At 43.2% G+C, this 18735-nt stretch overlaps 1 protein-coding gene across 1 annotated transcript; it reads right to left on the reverse strand.

The window, feature by feature from the left end:
- Positions 1 to 1086: 1086 nt before the first annotated feature.
- On the reverse strand, positions 1087 to 14889 carry LOC310779564 (uncharacterized protein; the record flags this gene model as incomplete). Its single annotated transcript, XM_083640090.1, has 10 exons — positions 1087 to 1247; positions 3152 to 3285; positions 3381 to 3442; positions 5774 to 5907; positions 7176 to 7372; positions 9485 to 9549; positions 9740 to 9876; positions 10439 to 10557; positions 11875 to 12096; positions 14843 to 14889. The coding sequence occupies 10 exons, from the start codon at positions 14887 to 14889 to the stop codon at positions 1159 to 1161; spliced, it is 1206 nt and encodes a 401-aa protein (XP_083496216.1). The 3' UTR covers positions 1087 to 1158.
- Positions 14890 to 18735: the final 3846 nt, after the last annotated feature.

Below are 18735 nucleotides of genomic sequence, written 5' to 3' on the forward strand. Positions count from 1 at the left end.
ATCAAATAAAAATTACACCAAGGTGCTGAAGTAAGCGGTGCAGACATACAGACACCACTTAACCAATTTTAACTAAGAAGAAGACAATTGCTAGAGTTACTTAGTTAAGTTTATTTAATATGGACATCACAGAGCATTAGAGATGTAACATACATGTATGCACAACAGCAGGATGCACAGTGTTTAGTGTTTATAGCGGAACGCTAATTTTCAACACCTGTCCACAGGCGGCTTTTACATTATAATACACCCCAAAAGACATGCCCAAAAAGAAACATCATCAAATATAAAAGCACACAAGTAAATCCATACATACAAATGTATTGACAAGGATGTACACACAATACACAGTACAGCTTATCAAATAAAAATCACACCAAGGTGCTAAAGTAAGCAGTGCAGACATCCAGACACCACTTAACCAATTTTAACTAAGAAGAAGACAATTGCTTGAGTTAGTTAAGTTTATTTCATATGGACATCACAGAGCATTAGAGATGTAACATACATGTATGCACAACAACCAGATGCACAGTGTTTAGTGTTTATAGCGGAATGCTAATTTTCAACACCTGTCCACAGGCGGCTTTTACATTATAATACACCCCAAAAGACATGCCCAAAAAGAAACATCATCAAATATAAAAGCACACAATACAGACATAGTACACAGAGTACCCCCAGAGGTCTACAGGGATATTAGGTGTGAGAACACTGTTGTTTCTCTTTTATCCATGACTTAATACCCCTGATGACATCACAACTGCCTGATGACATCACAGTCGAGCAATTGCCTGACATCATTTCCAGTTGGGTGACATCACTTCACACACCCTCTTCCTTGTTGCCTCGATCCATACCCAAATCCAGGCCCAAATCTCGGGTGACACCACAGTTGCCCAATTACAAATGCAGTCATACACACACAGCACACACACAACTGCCCGAGTGACATCACTTCCGTCACAAATTGTGACTAAGATAAGATCACAGATACTCGGGTGACATCACAGTTGAGCAATTGCCAATCTGGGAACCCATCGGTAAAAAAAAAAGTATATTTTCTCTCTAACATCTGGGGGCAGCCTCGTTTCAATGCTGTGTAACAGGAACTCGAGGGGCTCCGCCAGCAGCGGAAGAAAATCCCTCCGCTGACACTTATTGCTGGTTTGAGAGTAGCCATGACAACACCACCAAGAAGAATGCAGTGAGGAGACTGATCTTATGGCTTACTCCACTTGAAACCACTGTAAAGGAATAGAGAAAAAAAAGAAACATGTTTTAAAAACAAGACTAGGCAAGCCTAGTTAAGCCGCACCCGGGCTGCTGCTGCTGCTGCTGCTGCTCATACTCATGCATGCGTGTTTCAGTAAGCCCCTGATACATTTCCTGTGCAGGGTCCGGCTAAAAAAATAAAAAATAAATGATTTTCTTTTCATATCAAAATTCAAAAACAAAATATGCAGTGTGCTTACATCAGCAGGGCACCAAACAATTTCAACCAATAATATAACATCCACCCGTCAATCAGTCTTCAGGGGTAAAGAAGAAAATTCCAAGAATGCTTGCAAGATGGCTACATATAGGCTAACATTGCTAATATAGATGCTAGCCCAGGGGTTCCCAACCTTTTTTGGACCGTGACCCTACTTTGACGTCTCAAAAATCTAGGGACATTCAAGCAGCATTCAAATTCCGGTACACCATCGATAATGTCATCAGTGACATCATCAGTGATGTCACATAGTATGCTTCTTTTTTCCTGCAGAATTCTGACTTCAATCTGATAATTCTGACTTTAATTTCAGAATCCTGATTTAAAGTTATAATCGCGAAGATTTTCATCTAAAAAAAACAATTGAGAGTCACTCACAATGTTGATTGAGGCTATGGTCCATTGATGGAAGCCTTTGCAGTATATAGTGGCATTATGTGACATTAGTAATGTCACATAATGCAACACTGTTTGGATGTCACCTGCAATTACCACTCATTGCCATAGGTGTCACCCAAGAGAACAAAGCTGACATCTGAGAGATTATCACTTAAATTTAGAACAAACAAACAAAATCTCAAGTGACCCAAATAATCTTCGATAGTATTAAATTGTGCCTGGTGTTTAAAAATAAATAAATATATATATATTTTTTTTTATGCCTCCGCCGGCGATAGCCAGGCCGGAGGCATTATGGATCCAGGTTGTCCGTCCGTCCGTCCGTATGTCCGTCCATACGTACGTATGTCCGTCCGTCCGATGTTCGTTAACGCGATATCTGAGGAACGCCTTGACGGAATTTAATCAAATTTGCCTCAAACATAGACTTGGCCTCAAGGATGAACTGATTAGATTTTGGTGGTCAAAGGTCAAAGGTCAAGGTCACTGTGACCTCTCGAACGCCATTTTCAATCTTGTAACGCAACATCTCAGGAGTGCCTTGACGGAATTTCTTCCAATTTGCCTCAAATGGCGATTTGAACTCAAGAATGAACTAATGGTGGAGGCATAAATCCGCGGTGCGGTCGTTTGAATTCCAGGTGACCCCACTTAGGGTCGCGACCCTAAGGTTGGGAACCACTGTGCTAGCTCATGAATGTTAATATAACAAAAAAAAGGGAATATATGTGTTTAATGTAGATGCAAAGGATATGTAATTGGCTGGTTATAACTTGCATTCCAGGAATATAGCTATTTACCGCGGCTCGTGGCACGCTTCCTGGCCGACGGCCGGCCCTCTCCCTCAGCTAGAAAGCGCCTCTCTGCCCTGGGGGAATTGCGCGCCGGTTCCCTGCTCTGGGACTGTTATTGAAACATGACCGCTAAGTTTCAGATTTGTCCGATAAAATCAATTCTTTAGCGGACTGCTGTGTCTCCCTCTCTGCTCAGTAGGCACTGCAGTGCACTCGATGTCTCAGTCCCTCGTCCCAGACACAACGGTCCAATCAAATTCCTCCTAATGCTATGTCCCGCCTATCTATGCTGTTTCTGCTACCGCTGCTGCTTAACACTCACATTATGCGTGTTTCAACAATAGGGAGTCAGTCAGTCAGTAAGCCCCTGACACATTCCGTGGCCAACCTGTTGCGGGTCTGGCAAAAAGTGTGGTAAGTTTGAGCACTTTTTGATGAGGTAGTACTTGATATGACTACTTACCAACACTGGTGGTGTCAATGTTGAAGGCCGAAATGCTTGAAGCTGCATTGATCACAACATTCCCAATCTCAGTAGTTGTAGGAACAGATGAGGCCGTGAAAGTAACTCGGATGGTGTTGACGATCGATCCATTACTGCAAATGGAAATACAGAAAAAAATTGTGTCAATCATCATGACTTACTGGCCATTATTCATTAATTCTAGCAAAGCTGAATATAAACAAATTACCTGAATGACACCGCTGTCAAGGATCGGAAGGAGGAGAACTGTGCTCTGTAAAAAGAGTCAAGCTGCAGGAATAAAAGCAGATTTATGTTGGCTACCGGTATATTCTGAATGTTTTTTCCTTCGTCTTTTTAATTATAAAATTACAAAAGGGGAAGTGCACTGAGAGTGTATCTTTGGCCTAGCCTATTAATGTCTATGCAATTTTATAATTTTCTTTATTTGACTTAAATTAGCCTACTAGCTGAGCTAAGCACAAATGCATTGAATTCTGGGGCGAACCGTTAGCAGGTCAACAATGAATGTGATGACTGGCAGGCAATGAAACCCACTGAGACATGGGTATGCACTGTATTATCCAGCATCGTGAAGCAGAAAACAACATTAAAAGACAAGTATATGACTATAAGGCTACCTAGCAAGAACAGTGGAATTTATAGGCTTGGGGAAAATGGGCAATTTTGAAACCTGAATATATTGAAAATGTCTTGCTAATAGTTTTTTCTTTTTGTTTTTATGCCTCTGCCGGTGATAGCCAGGCCGGAGGCATTATGGATCCGGGTTGTCCGTACGTCCGTACGATGTTTGTTAACGTGATATCTGAGGAACGCCTTCACGGAATTTCATCAAATTTGCCTCAAACATCGATTTAGACTCAAGGATGATCTGATTAGATTTTGGTGGTCAAAGGTCAAAGGTCAAGGTCACTGTGACCTCTCGAACGCCATTTTCAAGCTTGTTAACGCGATATCTCAGGAATGCCTTGACGGAATTAAATAAAACTTGTCTCAACCATCGACTTGGACTCAAGGATGAACTGATTAGATTTTGGTGGTCAAAGGTCAAAGGTCAAGGTCACTGTGACCTCTCAAATGCCATTTTCCAGCTTGTTAACGCGATATCTTCCGGCTTCTTCCGAAACATCCGGCTAAAAATAAAATAAAATAAAATGGCTGGCTGCTCCAATATCATCTAACTCTGAATTAACTAATAATTTAGCCAATTGTATGTAACATACCAAATAAAAGCAAACGGCAATGTCTAAGAATGCAACGCCATGTAACTGGCTCGTTAAGTCTCGTTAACGTCTGCGGGTCTTATTGACGTTAGTGGCTCGAGCGCAACTCGGAGGAGAGAAAACTATCTGAAGCTTTCTTTGTTGGAGTCCAGGTATGTTTTACAAGAAAGTGCTCGTCATTGTCGACGACAACGTTATCTGACCTGGCTAACAGTGTATACTCGCTTGCTTGCTGTGTACCGGCTCAAAGTAGTAGGCTACGTTCTTTATTTTACCCCTTCACTGTCCGCTCCAAAAACAACTCTTATTTTGCGCCGTGACCGCCGGAAGTGTTAAAAGGACCCGGAAGAATTTGGCCCACTGTAAGGTCTGAACATAAGGTGAATAGAGTAGGTACCACAGGAATGTGTTCGGAAGACCTGGAGGTTAGCACTTCCTGGTTCTTACATGTAAATGTCAATGGGATTTTTGTATGGGGAGTTCGGTTAAATGCATGAAACAAGGTTTGTGGTTAACAAAAGTTTATGAAACAGCTACATTTGTGTTCAGCAAGATAATCTTCACAATCTTCACTTTTATGGCTCTTGAAGCATTTTCTGAAAATCGTGTTTCAAAAGATATGCATTTACCCTTCAAAAGTTCTTTGTGAAGATTATCTTGCTGAACAAATCTTTGCTGTTTTATACACTTTTGTTAATCACATACCTTATTTCATGCATTTAACCGAAACCCCATCCAAAAATCCCATTGTCTTTTACACGTAAGAGCTGGAAGTGCAGAGACTTCTCTTCTCTTACCCTACAAAAATACATCATCCCTGCAGTACTCTATTGTATTAGCAAACACTGGAACAGGAAGTAGGAGCTGAATCGATTGGTTTGACCAGTTTTTTTAAATAAGCATTTTACAAAATATCTGTAAAATAAGATGGCAGATGAAATCCCTTGGTTCGTATGCTTAACCTGGAAGTGGGCGCCCCGGGTTTTTAAATCCCATTTTTATCCCCCATTAGTGCTAATTAAAATGTATTTATCCTGGTTGCTGCTCCACCCTCTGCCGATCTGTGGAGAGCCGAAACTGGCTCCATGCTTCCTCTGAGACATGGGCAGTAGCCAGCCCCTTCTTTTCACCTGACAGGGGAAGCTTCACCGGTAGGACATAGCACGTGGGAGGATCACGCTATTCCAACGAGTTCCCCTCCCTCCGAACAAGCGCCCCCGAACGACCAGAGGAGGCACCACATCAGCGACCAGCATATTGCATCTTTTGGTTGAGGGGTTCCTATGTGAAGGAAACCCCCATGCGGCACGGGGAGAACATGCAAACTCCACACAGAAAGGCCCTTTGAAAATGGCTTCATTTTATGTGGGAGACTTACCTCTGTTCTTATCAGCGTGGCTCGAGTTGCAAAAGCTGGAGATGATGAATTCAGCAGGTTACTTGTAAATGTCTCATCAGTTGAGAAAGTGACCCCCACCGAAGTGACAGCTGTTGTAACTGTAAATATTATAACTGGAGCAAAAATACAAATAAATCAGTTACCTTGTGAGTATCAATAATCAGTCCCTCCAGGAAATTGCTATTTTGCGATCGCAATAATTAACGCAAATTCGACCAATCTTCACAATATTTGCGGGGGCTTGCAAAGTTTCTAATTTCTCACGATTTCTCAGCAGAAACTGCAAAACAGGTTCCTCAAATTGTGCCAGTTCCCGCAATTTTACTACAAAAAAAATCACATAAGACTGTAAATTCCATTAAAATTTTAGAGAAAAGCTGCCATTAAAAAAACAAACAAATTTCCTCCCCCTCAACTTGCAATTTTTGCTAGTTCCCGCAAGTTTACTGCAAAAAACTCACATAAAACCTTGCAAATTGCATGGCAGTTTTTGAGAAAATCCGCTGCAAAATCAAGCATTTTGCTCGCAATAATCAGAGGGGGAAAAAGCTGCATTGTACTTTCATGTCCAAGGCAAAAAGATCTCTGATGTTATATAGAACTTGAATCCAGTTCCATTGCTACACACTGTTTCAAAACAATACTGAGGAAGAGAATTGGTTTGCAAAGGAAGTGTCTTCTGAGTTTGCTAGTATTGTAGTCAACTTGAAGTTAGCATTCTTTCACTTTTCAGTGCCAACGTGTTTGATTGATATTTTTGTAATTTCTTTATTGTTGCGTGGTTACTGTGGTTTTATGTGTGGTGGTGGTGTTACCTCTGCCAAGGAGAAATATGTTTTCGGTCCCGTCTGTTTGTCTGTGTGTTAGCAGGATTACGGAAAAACTACAGATTTTCATGAAACTTGGTGGGTGGATGTAGAATGGACCAATGAAGAACCCATTACATTTTGGCGCAGATCTGATCCGGGGCGGGGCAAGGGAGGGGGGCTGGGCTAGGGAAAAGTGGTTTTGAGGGTTTTGATCCGTTTTGATCCGACTCACAAAATGTGCATATCATAGCAGACTGGAGTATTGGCCTTGGCAGAGGTCTGCACTCTCAGAGTGCACTTCTAGTATTTATGGATTTGACTGCAAAGCAAATCTGGAATTATAATACTGTACTCAACTGAACTGAAACAAGTTACTACTTAGTGATTTTGAGCATTTTCATTGAATGCATTAATGACAGGTCTCTTTTTGTATCTCGTCACTAAGCTACATCCGTTTCACATTTACCAGCATAGTTTTGTTACCAACTTTTCATTTCAGGCAATTATTTACAATTCTGTTTGAAATAATGAGTGGAGGGAAATTCAACCTCATGTGTTAACTGTTGACTTACATGTTACTGTGAGGGAGTCAGTATCAATACTGATGTTGAAGGTATTGTTGGGGTTATTCACAGCTTCTGTCACAGCCGCCACAATGGTATCAGCCTCTGGGATAGATGAAACTGGAGCAACACTGTAGAACTCAATCCCCACTTCTGCTTCAATGTTAGCTGCAACTCGGTTTCTGGATCCCGTACCGACAGCAGCCCTGCATCACAAATACCAATCAACAGTCAAATTATGAAAATAATAAATTATATTGACAACCTATTCAACCAGAGACCACTCAGTAGAGTGGTCCTCCGCCAACCTTTCTATAAAGTTTATGTGAATCCGTTTGGAAGTTAAGCACCTTTTTGTGATTGGCCACGCCCAGTTGTGGCCAGTGGGTATGGCAAGATAATCAGTTCTAAAGCCGCCTTCACATGATAAGAGGTCTGCGCTTCCCTCACCGTGAGGTAGAGATCTGCGCTTTCCTCACCGTGAGGTAGAGCCGCAGCAGCAGTAGTTGTTGCTAGGCAACATTGGTTCATGAAAGGTCAGTAGTAACTAGGTCAAACTTGAAATAGTTTGAACTTTGAGCGCAGCGTTCAGTGGCAAATTCAAGCTCAGTGTGTAGGACGGCCCTGCTCTCCCCATAGGGAGACAATGACACAGCGGGCACAGATCAGTTTTACCGCGGCTCATGTGTGGGGGCCTTTAGTTGGCTCTTGACCTCCTTTACCCTCAAGTTTCGTGCGAATACGTTGATACATTTTTAAGATATTCTGCTGACAAACAAACAAACAAAACCTCCCAGCCAACTCTGTTGACGGAGGTAAATACTGTATCTAATAGATCTGATCAATTCATTGAATCAAAATCGCAATATGGCCAAGTGCAATATCCAAATCGCAGCTGCAATTTGATTAAGGTAAAATGTGTCACAACATAAAATTAACTAAAGCATTGTGGTGCTACAGAGATGCCCCGGCCTACAAATCATATTATCCAGACGTAAGGGAACATGCTTATTTGGTTCAGACTGCAGTAAAAATCAGTTTAAATAACTTTTTTCAGTGAAAATAAAATGCAAAAATTTGCATTCCCACTAAAATCGTGACCCATACCTTGCAATATCTGTCAATATAATATAATGATTTTTTGTGCATATCATGCAGCCCTAATATGTAACTTATAGGTCATTATCCACATAGAACAACGGTTTTCAAAGTGGGAGGCGTGCCTCCCCTGGGGGGTGCGAGCCAACTTCAGGGAGGCGTGATGTGACGCGGAAAAATCAGAGAGAACCAAATGCACAGCCTCCACCAGACATGTCCGTGCGGTCACAAAAATAGCCTCCACGGTTGTCTGCAGAGAGCCTGCGCACACACCCTCTGATGACGGAATTTACGTCACGCGGACCGCCAAGTATGACTATAGGGCTTCAGCCGGAGGCAGAGCGCCCGCAGTCTGGCTGCCTCTGTTAAGGTGAGCTCAGGCATGGCTCAGGCTGTCAGAGGAGAAACCAGGAAGAAGGAAATGTACATCAAACATATATGGTAATATTTTTGTATCTGTTGGGGAGCTATTTCAGACGAATTTTACAAAATTGATGGGGCTGGGGAACTGTCTGTCTGCGCTGGCCAGCCTGGCTGCAGACACAGTCCACATGGGTTGAACATGCAGAGAACGCAACATTTACACTCGATACACTGCACGGGGCAGGTATCCTGCTAGTTATAATAAAGATGTGTTAAAAAAACCTGATTAAAAGTCCTTCAGAGTGGACGTTTAAAATGTTTAAAAGAAGATATTTGAAAAAAGAGGGATAAAGAAGTTTTTAAATCCTAAAGAATATAGGATAAAGATGTTTTCAACATTTTTGGAACTCAATCTATACTATAATGACGATAGCGTCTGTCTCTCTCTCTGTCTGTCCTTTGCGTGTCTCGAGAACCGTTGGTCGGATCGACTTCATACTCGGGGGGTGCGCTGATGGCGACCCGACGGAGTGCAGTGCCCTGTTTTCTTATTTGCCCTTATTTGTCTTCAGTTCTGCGCTCCTTCAAGCCCTAAACCCCAGCTTTAAGTAGGGTCGTTGACACTAACTGAGAAAGTCAACACAGGGTCGTCAATCTCAACGACATCTGCACTAGTAGTAATAATGGCAATAATAATGGGGGTGGGGGGCTTTGGGGAGGCGCAGCTGTCTATATGTTCTCTGAGGGGAGGCTCAGTCTCCCACACATTGACATAGAAACATATACATTATTTAGTTATGACAAACATGTTAACTAATATAGTTAGGCTTTAAAAGAAGGTAGAGTTTGTAGATTACCTAAACGATATAACAAAGCTGCGAACGAAGAGAACACCAAATCTTTGACTGAAGATTACATCATACTGTAAGAAGAAAAATGCAAAAATTAGACATGGATTTCAAACACAATATTATCCAAATGAAAATCAAATGGAACAATAAACGTCATGTGATTGGCATTTGCATTAAAATTATTTGTTTTTCAGTTGCAATTAACAGTGTAAAGATTTGCTTAACAAAACAACACCAAGAAAACAATGAAGTTATGCTTACCACAGCAACAACTCTCACTGCAAGCGCTCTGAATTCTTGGCTTTGAGGGTCAATGAGTTCACAAGTGAACGGAACTGCCACCTCTGATGTGAGACGTGCAACTATGCAAAGTTCAGGTGTAGCTGTAGTTTGAGCAGCTGTAGTTTGAGCAGCTGTCATTGGAGCAACTGTAGTTTGAGCAGCTGTCATTGGAGCAGCTGTAACTGGAACAGCTGTAGTTTGAGCAGCTGTAGTTTGAGCAGCTGTAATTGGAGCAGCTGTAATTGGTGCAGCTGTAGTTTGAGCAGCTGTCATTGGAGCAACTGTAGTTTGAGCAGCTGTCATTGGAGCAGCTGTAACTGGAACAGCTGTAGTTTGAGCAGCTGTAGTTTGAGCAGCTGTAATTGGAGCAGCTGTAGTTTGAGCAGCTGTAGTTTGAGCAGCTGTCATTGGAGCAACTGTAGTTTGAGCAGCTGTCATTGGAGCAGCTGTAACTGGAACAGCTGTAGTTTGAGCAGCTGTAGTTTGAGCAGCTGTAATTGGAGCAGCTGTAGTTGGAGCAGCTGTAGTTTGAGCAGCTGTAGTTTGAGTTGTTGTTGAGCCTCCAGTTGTCGTTGAGCCTCCAGTTGTTGTTGCTCCAGTTGTCATTGCCCCGCCAGTTATTGTTGAGCCTCCAGTTGTCGTTGAGCCTCCAGTTGTTGTTGCTCCAGTTGTCATTGCCCCGCCAGTTATTGTTGAGCCTCCAGTTATTGTTGAGCCTCCAGTTGTTGGTGAGCCTCCAGTTGTGGTGGATCCACCAGTTGTAGTTGCTGTAGTTGGAGCAGCTGTAGTTGGAGCAGCTGTAGTTTGAGTTGTTGTTGAGCCTCCAGTTGTTGTTGAGCCTCCAGTTGTTGTTGAGCCTCCAGTTGTTGTTGCTCCAGTTGTCGTTGAGCCTCCAGTTGTTGTTGAGCCTCCAGTTGTTGTTGCTCCAGTTGTCGTTGAGCCTCCAGTTGTTGTTGCTCCAGTTGTTGTTGAGCCTCCAGTTGTTGTTGCTCCAGTTGTTGTTGAGCCTCCAGTTGTTGTTGCTCCAGTTGTTGTTGAGCCTCCAGTTGTTGTTGCTCCAGTTGTTGTTGAGCCTCCAGTTGTTGTTGCTCCAGTTGTTGTTGAGCCTCCAGTTGTTGTTGCTCCAGTTGTCGTTGAGCCTCCAGTTGTTGTTGCTCCAGTTGTCATTGCCCCGCCAGTTATTGTTGAGCCTCCAGTTATTGTTGAGCCTCCAGTTGTTGTTGAGCCTCCAGTTGTGGTGGATCCACCAGTTGTAGTTGCTGTAGTTGGAGCAGCTGTAGTTGGAGCAGCTGTAGTTTGAGTTGTTGTTGAGCCTCCAGTTGTTGTTGAGCCTCCAGTTGTCGTTGAGCCTCCAGTTGTTGTTGCTCCAGTTGTCGTTGAGCCTCCAGTTGTTGTTGCTCCAGTTGTTGTTGAGCCTCCAGTTGTTGTTGCTCCAGTTGTCGTTGAGCCTCCAGTTGTTGTTGCTCCAGTTGTTGTTGAGCCTCCAGTCGTTGTTGCTCCAGTTGTCGTTGAGCCTCCAGTTGTTGTTGCTCCAGTTGTTGTTGAGCCTCCAGTTGTTGTTGCTCCAGTTGTCGTTGAGCCTCCAGTTGTTGTTGCTCCAGTTGTTGTTGAGCCTCCAGTTGTTGTTGCTCCAGTTGTCGTTGAGCCTCCAGTTGTTGTTGCTCCAGTTGTCGTTGAGCCTCCAGTTGTTGTTGCTCCAGTTGTTGTTGCTCCAGTTGTTGTTGAGCCTCCAGTTGTTGTTGCTCCAGTTGTTGTTGAGCCTCCAGTTGTTGTTGCTCCAGTTGTTGTTGAGCCTCCAGTTGTTGTTGCTCCAGTTGTCGTTGAGCCTCCAGTTGTTGTTGCTCCAGTTGTCATTGCCCCGCCAGTTGTTGTTGAGCCTCCAGTTGTTGTTGCTCCAGTTGTCGTTGAGCCTCCAGTTGTTGTTGAGCCTCCAGTTGTTGTTGCTCCAGTTGTTGTTGAGCCTCCAGTTGTTGTTGCTCCAGTTGTCATTGAGCCTCCAGTTGTTGTTGCTCCAGTTGTCATTGCCCCGCCAGTTGTTGTTGAGCCTCCAGTTGTTGTTGCTCCAGTTGTTGTTGAGCCTCCAGTTGTTGTTGCTGCAGTTGTGATGGATCCACCAGTTGTAGTTGGAGCAGCTGTAGTTTGAACAGCTGTTGTTGAGCCTCCAGTTGTTGTTCCTCCAGTTGTGGTTGATACACTGGTTCTTGTTGAGCCTCCAGTTGTTGTGCAAGTGCAGATTGTTGTCATCGGTGTGGTTGTCATCAAGCCTCCAGTTGTTGACCAGCCAGTTGTCGTTGATGATTGAGTAGTAGTAGTGGTAGTAGCCAAATTTAGGGCCACTATTTGTAAGGAATATGAAGTGAATAAGATTAAAATAATAATGTTGCTTATAGGACAATAATCTTTCACTTCATGTCACATACGTAGATCAACTTACCCACAATAATTAGCAAAATGGATATGATTGGTCCAAAACCCATCCTGTCTTCTTTTGATTCTAGAAAATTGAAACACCATAGTGACTCAAGAGCATTTCAACTCAGTATATGCTATCATATCCTAAAATGTAAAAGTTACTTTCACTTAAATTTAGTATAAAAAATCACCCCCAGGTGTTGAACTGAGCGGTGCAGTTTTGTGCATAATCCGACCCGTGCGTGCGTCCCTGTGCACGCCCATCCATGCGGTGTCCATGCTGTGTGTGTGTGTGTGCGTGCGTGCATTACTGGCTTGTGCGTGTTTCGAGCCGCTCTCTCGATATGGTGCCAAAGTCTGGCCAATGAGGAAATTAATTTGCATGTGTGAATGTGTCGTGCGTGCAGTGGTGTATAAAGTACTCAAAATCCATACTTGAGTAAAAGTATACGTTACCAGAAAATGACTTGGGTAAAAGTCAAAGTAATCCATTAAAATATTACTTGAGTAAAAGTCTTAAAGTAGCTAATATTTTCTGTACTTAAGTATCAAAAGTATTTTTTTTTATATATTAAATTAACTTAAAAGTATTGAAAGTACAAGTACAAGTAAATCCTGTTTATAAGAAAGCAAGCGGTCCGGATTTTCAGAATTTTTAGCTTTATTGTGAGTTTGCTTATATATTTATCTTTTAGTCTGCCATTTGAACTGACTGCAGCTTTTGGCACACGTGCCTGCTTTAGGCTATCATGGCGATGAGATATCTCCATGTCAAGGGGAAATATATATTAACACGTTGAGTGCCATGGACGAGATATCTCGTCTTACATAATCCAACCGTTGAGTGCCAAAGACGAGATATCTCGTCTTACATAAACATTTTTTTTTTTTGACGGTGGGACATCAATCAACCCCTTTTACGTCTTCTATATCAATATTGGAGGAAGAGAATGTGTATAATCTATTTTACCGACCACTAAGTGGCGACAGTTCTCTCCAGACAGAGAGAAAGCCAGTCCGCGGGAGAAAGCCATTCTAATTTTCAAGGAAATAGCTGGGCGAAAACTCTTTCGATTTCACACACACACACACACACACGCACGCGCGCGCGCACACACACACACACACTCGAGTACCTTTGCGCATAAATAAGACCAGAATCGCAAAAGCTTCTTCAAAGCTCTCAGCCGACACCTCAAGAAACGAACGAGCCCGTTTCCAGACTCGCCCGAGAGCCGCCAGCAGCAGCAGCCCAGAGGAGCAGCAGCAGAGCGGAGTAGGCTGCCTCAAGATTGGAAGAAGGGGATCGCGAAGGAATTTCTCTCCCGTGTCTAACCCCCCCCCCCTCGCCTCTCCTCTCCTCTTCCCCGCTCCTGCGATTCCCTTCTATTTTTTTGGGATCTGTGAGGCAACAGAAACTCGCCTGTGACAAAACACTGCAAAGCCACACCTACGGAGGGAGGAGTTTATAGACACACACACACACACACACACACACACACACACACACACACACAGACACACACACACACACACACACACACAAAACAGTATACAGACTTGCCCAAGGGCACCCATAATCACAGGCACGTGAGGTGGTTCTAAAAATCCATTTATCTCAAAACTATCTGAAAATCTCTGAAACCATGCTGTACTCAACGGCTAATATCTACATAACTACTAACTCTACAAACTAACTCTTTTAGACAGAGAAAGCACACATTCTATTAGTTCTTTTTAGATGATTGGTGTTCACGAAGTCTTAACAGAAAAGAATCCTTGGCTCTTGTAAAATGAGCCAGAATCCTCAAAAAAAAACCTGGCACAACTTACCTACAGCATTGAAAAAACGGCTGGCACTCAATGTGTTAATAATAAAATAATAATAATAATCATCATCGTCATCATCATCATAATCACCGTCCATCATGGACAGCTCCTCCATATAGCTATATGCCTGAATATTATCACAGACAGATAAACAGTTCATCAATGTACCGTAAATTCCGGACTATAAGCCGCACCTTTTTTCCCGTTTTTTGGCCTTTTTTGGCCCCTGCGGCTTATATAACGGTGCGGCTTATCTATGGATTTTTTTCAAAGAAAAAAAAAAAAATCTCTCTTTTTTAGCACTCTTTCTAACTATAAAGCCACTTCTGTTTTAATTTCCTCTCTTGCCCTCTTTTCACCACACTGTATGACACTGTATGACACTGTATGACACTGTGTGCACTGTAAATAACAACACAGGTGGTGTTGTGTTATGTTGTTTTGTTGAAATGTTAATAAATACTGTAACATTAAAACACAAAAAAAAAAAAAAAAAAAAAAAAACCATTAAAACACCCGCGGCTTATAGTCCGGTGCGGCTTATATAAGAAAAAAATAGTCAACTTTGAAGGTGCGGCTTATACACCGGTGCGCCTTATAGTCCGGAATTTACGGTAATCACTCTATAGAATTTGAAACTGACGTTACCTTTCTGAAACACAACAGTATTATTGGGCTGTGACAAAATAGCGACAGTTACACCAAACTAGCAACGGAAATACCACGATTTACTTTCAGAATAAAATGCTTCTCACCTTTGGAGAAACAAATAAAGCACTTAGGATTTTATTTTGAAATCCTTAAGCGGAAGACCTATACTTTTACGTTCTTGAAGCTTACCCCAAGAGACGCTTGGTTTCTTGTTTTCTGGTAGCATATTCCGTCATTCTGGTTCAATTGGACAGAATGTAAAGACAATTTAAAGTAATTAACCGTTCACATTGATATGAACGATGAACAGACCATTTGCCAGGAGCTACTTAGCTAGGTTAGTTAGGCTAGCTTATCAGAATCGCATTCACCCAGTATTCACCCCGACAATGGTATAAAACCGTAGAATGCACAAGTAGTCCAGCTCAAGTCTAATCACATGTTGTAAATTTATCTGCTCCCCAACCTGCACAGCTGTTTAATCAAACAGCACAGTAAACGTTTGTTCAACTTGCTACCTCAGCTTCTATGACCTGAGTGGACTAGCTTCCCTGCACCATACCGGCTGGTATCCAAGGTTCATCCTAATTACTGGAACAGCAAACAGCGTTTCCATTGCATGAGTAGCTGACGGGATGCTAACGCTTGTTCCGGGTATTAGTGGATACCTCGCTACCTCACCTTCTACAGTATATGCTGAGTGGACTAGCTTCCCTGCACCATAACGGCTCAACACGTCAAAGCCACACAGTTTCAATTCATCGTCCGGACCTTGTTGACAGGCGAGTCCGTTCACACCGGCCCCATGCCACGCCATGCTGAAGCCACGGTGCGCCATGCCAACGCCACGCCGAACCCATTCAGCTTCTGTTCTATTTTCCAAGGTGATCCCGAGCTGCCAGGCAGGCAGTCAATGCAATTTGTGAGGGGTGGGAGGGGCCGGAGCAGCAGCTCCAAGCTGGTGGCTGAGGAAAAGAGACTGTTTCTGGTGTGACCGCTTTGGCGTGCCAGTCAGGATCATTTAAGATCTGCTTTGGCTTTGCGTCTGAATAGCGCCTTGTGTGAACATGCCGGGAAAATCAACTCGTAGGTGTGTGTTATTTTAATGCACTTCGCGGAGGCAACCACCCTCCACCTGCGCATCCGTGTCATGCATTAAAATCGTATAACACACATGTAGTCGTTAAATTATCCCTTATTTACTTATTACTTACAGGTGTTCATACTGTATGCTTCTCCATGATAGAAATGTACTATAGGCAGAAGTTGTGAAGGTTTTGTTTTATTTTTACCAAATCACCGGAGCCAAATCAGCTTGTTATCGCCACATTATGACACACACAGCAGACCAATACTTGCATTTCGGGTCGTGGCCTTTGATTGACAGGTGATAGAAGTGTGGTTGGCACAGGGAAAATTTAACAGAAGGAAATTGGTTCAGAATTTGGGAGTTTAATGACAGAGGTCTGTTCAGATACGCATTCAGATTTTTGCTATATGGCTCTCTCTCTCTGCCCCTCTCTCACACCATTTATACCTGTGCCCGGTTGCATAAAACCACTTAAGGTTGCCCTTAAATTTTCATCTAAGTATCCCTTGAAAATGAGTTGCATAAAATCACCTAAGGATTCCCACAGGATATTGTAATGGAAAACCCTTAGATCTCCAAGTGTTTGCCCTTATCTACTTAAGTATTCCCTTATGCGTTGCTAGAAGGTCTTTAGGAGGCATTTTCCTCAGAAAATCTTAAGGGACACATAACCGTCACTTAAATGTGAATTTGTATGAAATACTTTGTTCAACAGGGCTGAATTTATGGTGATTCAAGAGGAGAGTATAGATTTGACTGTCATTTCATCCTCAAAATAGCTTCAAAACTTGAACCGGACCTCGAGCACCAAACCAGGAGGAACCATGCATTGCCAGCTGTCCAGCAAGACATTGCTTTGAGTTTTTTGCATGTGGGACTTTCCAGTCGGTTGTGGGAGACAACACAAAATCTTCCTTCCTTCGTTCGTTCACTCGCTCGCTCCCTCTGCAGATCCACGCTGACGGTAGCATACGTGTTCGCAGTGAATCCCCGCACCGATACATGTTTGTGTGTTGTGTTGTGTTGAGCATGAGCATGAGCAGTCGGAAGAGTGAAGCGTAACCATGGCAACTGAAGTGCTGTGCCGTATTCTGACAGTAACTGCCATAAAAGCCTCAGTCTAAACACTTAAGCTGCGTTCACACCGACCTATTAAAGTTTTTCGCTGGCATCGAGTTTATATACAAAGTCAATGCAAACGAGCGATTGAGCGTATATTCGCCCGGGAGAAAAATTGCTGGGCGTCCCAGAGACAGAGTGATAGGGAGAAAATTTGCTCGTCGCCCGAGATGAAATATCCCAACTCGAGTGAAATTACGCTTGCATCAGTCGCTCGCTGTTCAACGCTGATTGACTGCCATGTGAGAGTGAGTCAAGGATCACACTGGCTTGGAACAAACCGCTGGTTTATTGTGTGGCAACAAACCGCATTGACAGCTGATTGACAGGCTGACAGCTGACATGAAGTGAAGTCTGTACTACCGGTATAGAGCTCGCGGCTTAGCTTGTAAACAACTACGGTGGCTCGTAGTGGACAAATATCATGACATTGCATAACGTAATAGCCCCCAGATGTCCGTCAATTATTGTGCCTGTTGACGAGCGATTTAAACAGAGCGAGAGAGCGATTCCAAAGGGTTGAATCGAGCGACAGAGAGAAAAATAAATATGTCAGCTTTAGGCAAGGAGAAAACCTAAGAGGCTTTATGCAACGCGCCTCCTAAGTGAATCCCTCAGCTTAGGCAAATATATTGCCTAAGGGACGAACTTAAGTTTGAAACTTAAGGTGGTTTATGCAACCGGGCACAGGTTCCTGTATCCAGATTAAGTTAAAAAATGCATGTTAATGCCAGGTGTAAATGCATCGTGATCAGGATGTGATCAGATCTTCCTGACCACATCTGAGGGTAGTCTAGACTCTAGATCACATTGTGTTCAGATCTCTTACACCCCATTTACACCTGGTTTTTAAATGTAACCCATTATCCAGATAACCTACCCAGATACAGGTCGCATTTAAAAACCAGGTGTAAATGGGGTGTCTCTCTCTCTCTCTCACACACACACACGCACGCACGCACGCACACACACACACACACACACACACACACACACACACACACACACACACACACACACACACACACACACACACACACACACACACACACAGAGCCTGTCATCCATGTGGAGATGAAATGTAAGGACGTATCTTAACATCTCTCTGCCTTCTTTATGGAATTTTGGGGCATCTAATTCAGGCCCATATAAATTAAGATAACAGGAGACAGACACTCAATTTGAATAATCTGTTGTTGTTGAAATCACTGTTGTGGTGTGTTAAGATGGTAAACAGTGGATTGTATAATGTTGTTTGATAATACAATTTTGCTATTTAATTGGCATGTTATGATTTCAGATTTCATGATAAACAAAAATAAGTTTTCCTTAACACATTGAGTGCCAAGGACGTCTGTGGACGTCCTAAAAAAAAGTAACGAGGAGTGCCAAGGACGTCTGTGGACGTCCTAAAATCATAATTCATATTATTCCATAATTCTGCTGTTTAAGGTCGTACCTAGCCAGTGAGCATGAATCCCTTCAAGGGATCACACGGCGCCACCTTAAACATCGACAAGGGAGCTGCGCCACCCACCTCAGATCCTTTACTTTGTGCAGGAGAAAGCAGGGAAAGACGTGATCAAAGGGGAAACCGATGCATGCTTCAGCCAGAGCCGTATAGATTGCTCTGTCTGCAGCGGACAGTTGGCTCGGCTGCATCCGCGCCCACAACTGAGCTCTTCTGCTTCTATCTATCTGCATATAGTTTCTCCACACGATTCCCTGCCAGAAAGCCAGCACCCGAAGCCGAACGGCCAAATCTTTTCGTTCAGTCGCGTTTGGCATTTCCTTGTTGCGCGCTGCGATCCGTCCGGGGCAAAAACGGAGTCTGTGAGAAAACAAACTGTGTGCGTGTGGGGAGGAGCCCGCA

Source organism: Poromitra crassiceps, assembly GCF_964638095.1.
Source record: "Poromitra crassiceps genome assembly, chromosome: 7".
NCBI lineage: Eukaryota > Metazoa > Chordata > Actinopteri > Beryciformes > Melamphaidae > Poromitra > Poromitra crassiceps.